Consider the following 1,606-nt stretch of genomic DNA (forward strand, 5'->3'; position numbering starts at 1 on the left):
CCTGCTCTGTGTTCTCTGCTAATAACCCGACTGTGAATGATGCGAGCGTTATGTTGTCAGTGAGAAGCTGCAGCCGTGGCGGGGATGGTTTCTGGTGCCGGCAGAACAACAACAACAACAACGTGCTACATGTTTCTTTTCCCCTCATTTTTTCTAATTGACGGAAATCCGTTGTAGCGACGGAAAACTTGAATCCCTGTATATACAATATTAGAATGTTTTTTTCCGCGCTCCCCATCTCCACCCCCATCATTAGTGCCGTTTCGTTTTCTTTGCCAGAACATATAGGAGAATTTTTGAAATAGCCCCATAAACAAAAGTTAATTTAAGCACTTTCAAGGACTTATGCCTGTTCTCAAGTACTTTCCAGGCCTTGAATCCATACGTCTGAAATCCAAGCACTTTCAAGAAGCGTGGGAACCCTGGTGTGTGCATGTACATGTATAGTTGCTGTTTTATGCTAGTAATTGTAGCCTCACCTTTGGTCACCCATAAGTAGCTATTTATTAATTTGATAATTGATTTTTTTCAGCTGTTTTTGTTGTCATTTAAATTATTAAAAACATTCTTGAAATTGAATTAAAGCTGAAATAAAATATAAAATTTGATTAAAACTAATAATTAAAAAAAAAAAGCCTTGGCACGAAAGTTGAAGCACAAAAATTACTAACTGCACTGCAAACGTATTTCTGTCTTGTTTTCCAGTTTAAACATCTTTAAATGAAGATGCATTTACTGGAGAAGCAAAATTACTAAAGATAATGAGTCTTGTTTTTTTAAAGCAAATTTATATTTATTACAAGAAAAAATATCTGCCAACGGGGTTAGAAAAATAAGCTTGTTTTCCCACTGAATGAAGTTTATTTTTTATGACTTAATTGGCATATTGGTAAATATTTTTCTTATTTTAAGCATAGGAGTTAACTTTTGTTATTATATATTTAATTTTTTGAAATATATTTTATATTTGAAATTGATTTCATTAAATGATAGCTATTTTTTCATGTGCTTTTGGTATTTTTGTTATTACTATATTACTATTTAGGTTTAATTTGTTATTTTTGTCTTGTTTTCTGAAAAAAAAAATTAAATGAAATTACGCTAACAAAAGTTAATGAATAAAACTATAATAGTATATAAATATAACTAAAATAACACCGTGTATAAGGGGCTAAAGACTGATTTTCATTCATTATTGTTAGCGATTATGGATCAGGACGACCCGCACCAATTTGACAGCTTCCTGCGCGGCTTCTTTGCTGCAGAAGGTGATGAAGGCGTAGCCGCGGTTCTGACCGGTGAGAGGATCCATCATCAGCCTCAGATCCCAGATAGAGCCGGCCTTCTCAAACAGAGGAACCAGCTCGTCCTCGTACAGATCCCGCGGGATCTTCCCCACAAACACCTGCAGGAACACACACACAGACACACAGACACACACACACAGACACAGACACACAGACACACACACACAGACACAGACACACAGACACACACACACACACACACACACACAGACAGACACACACACACACACACACACACACAGACAGACACACACACACACACACACACACACAGACAGACACACACACACACACACACA

The 1,606-nt window shown here is 36.7% G+C and overlaps 1 protein-coding gene across 1 annotated transcript in view; it reads right to left on the bottom strand.

Moving 5' to 3' along the window:
* The window catches only part of hnrnpr (heterogeneous nuclear ribonucleoprotein R), an 18,532-nt gene that overhangs the window by 5,733 nt on the left and 11,193 nt on the right, over positions 1-1,606 (bottom strand). Inside the window, exon 6 of the mRNA XM_016541864.1 lies at positions 1,229-1,405. Coding sequence (XP_016397350.1) covers positions 1,229-1,405 — 177 coding nt within the window. The remainder of the gene's footprint in view (positions 1-1,228; positions 1,406-1,606) is intronic.

This window comes from Sinocyclocheilus rhinocerous, unplaced genomic scaffold, assembly GCF_001515625.1.
Source record: "Sinocyclocheilus rhinocerous isolate Xijiao unplaced genomic scaffold, SAMN03320098_v1.1 scaffold759, whole genome shotgun sequence".
Lineage (NCBI taxonomy): Eukaryota > Metazoa > Chordata > Actinopteri > Cypriniformes > Cyprinidae > Sinocyclocheilus > Sinocyclocheilus rhinocerous.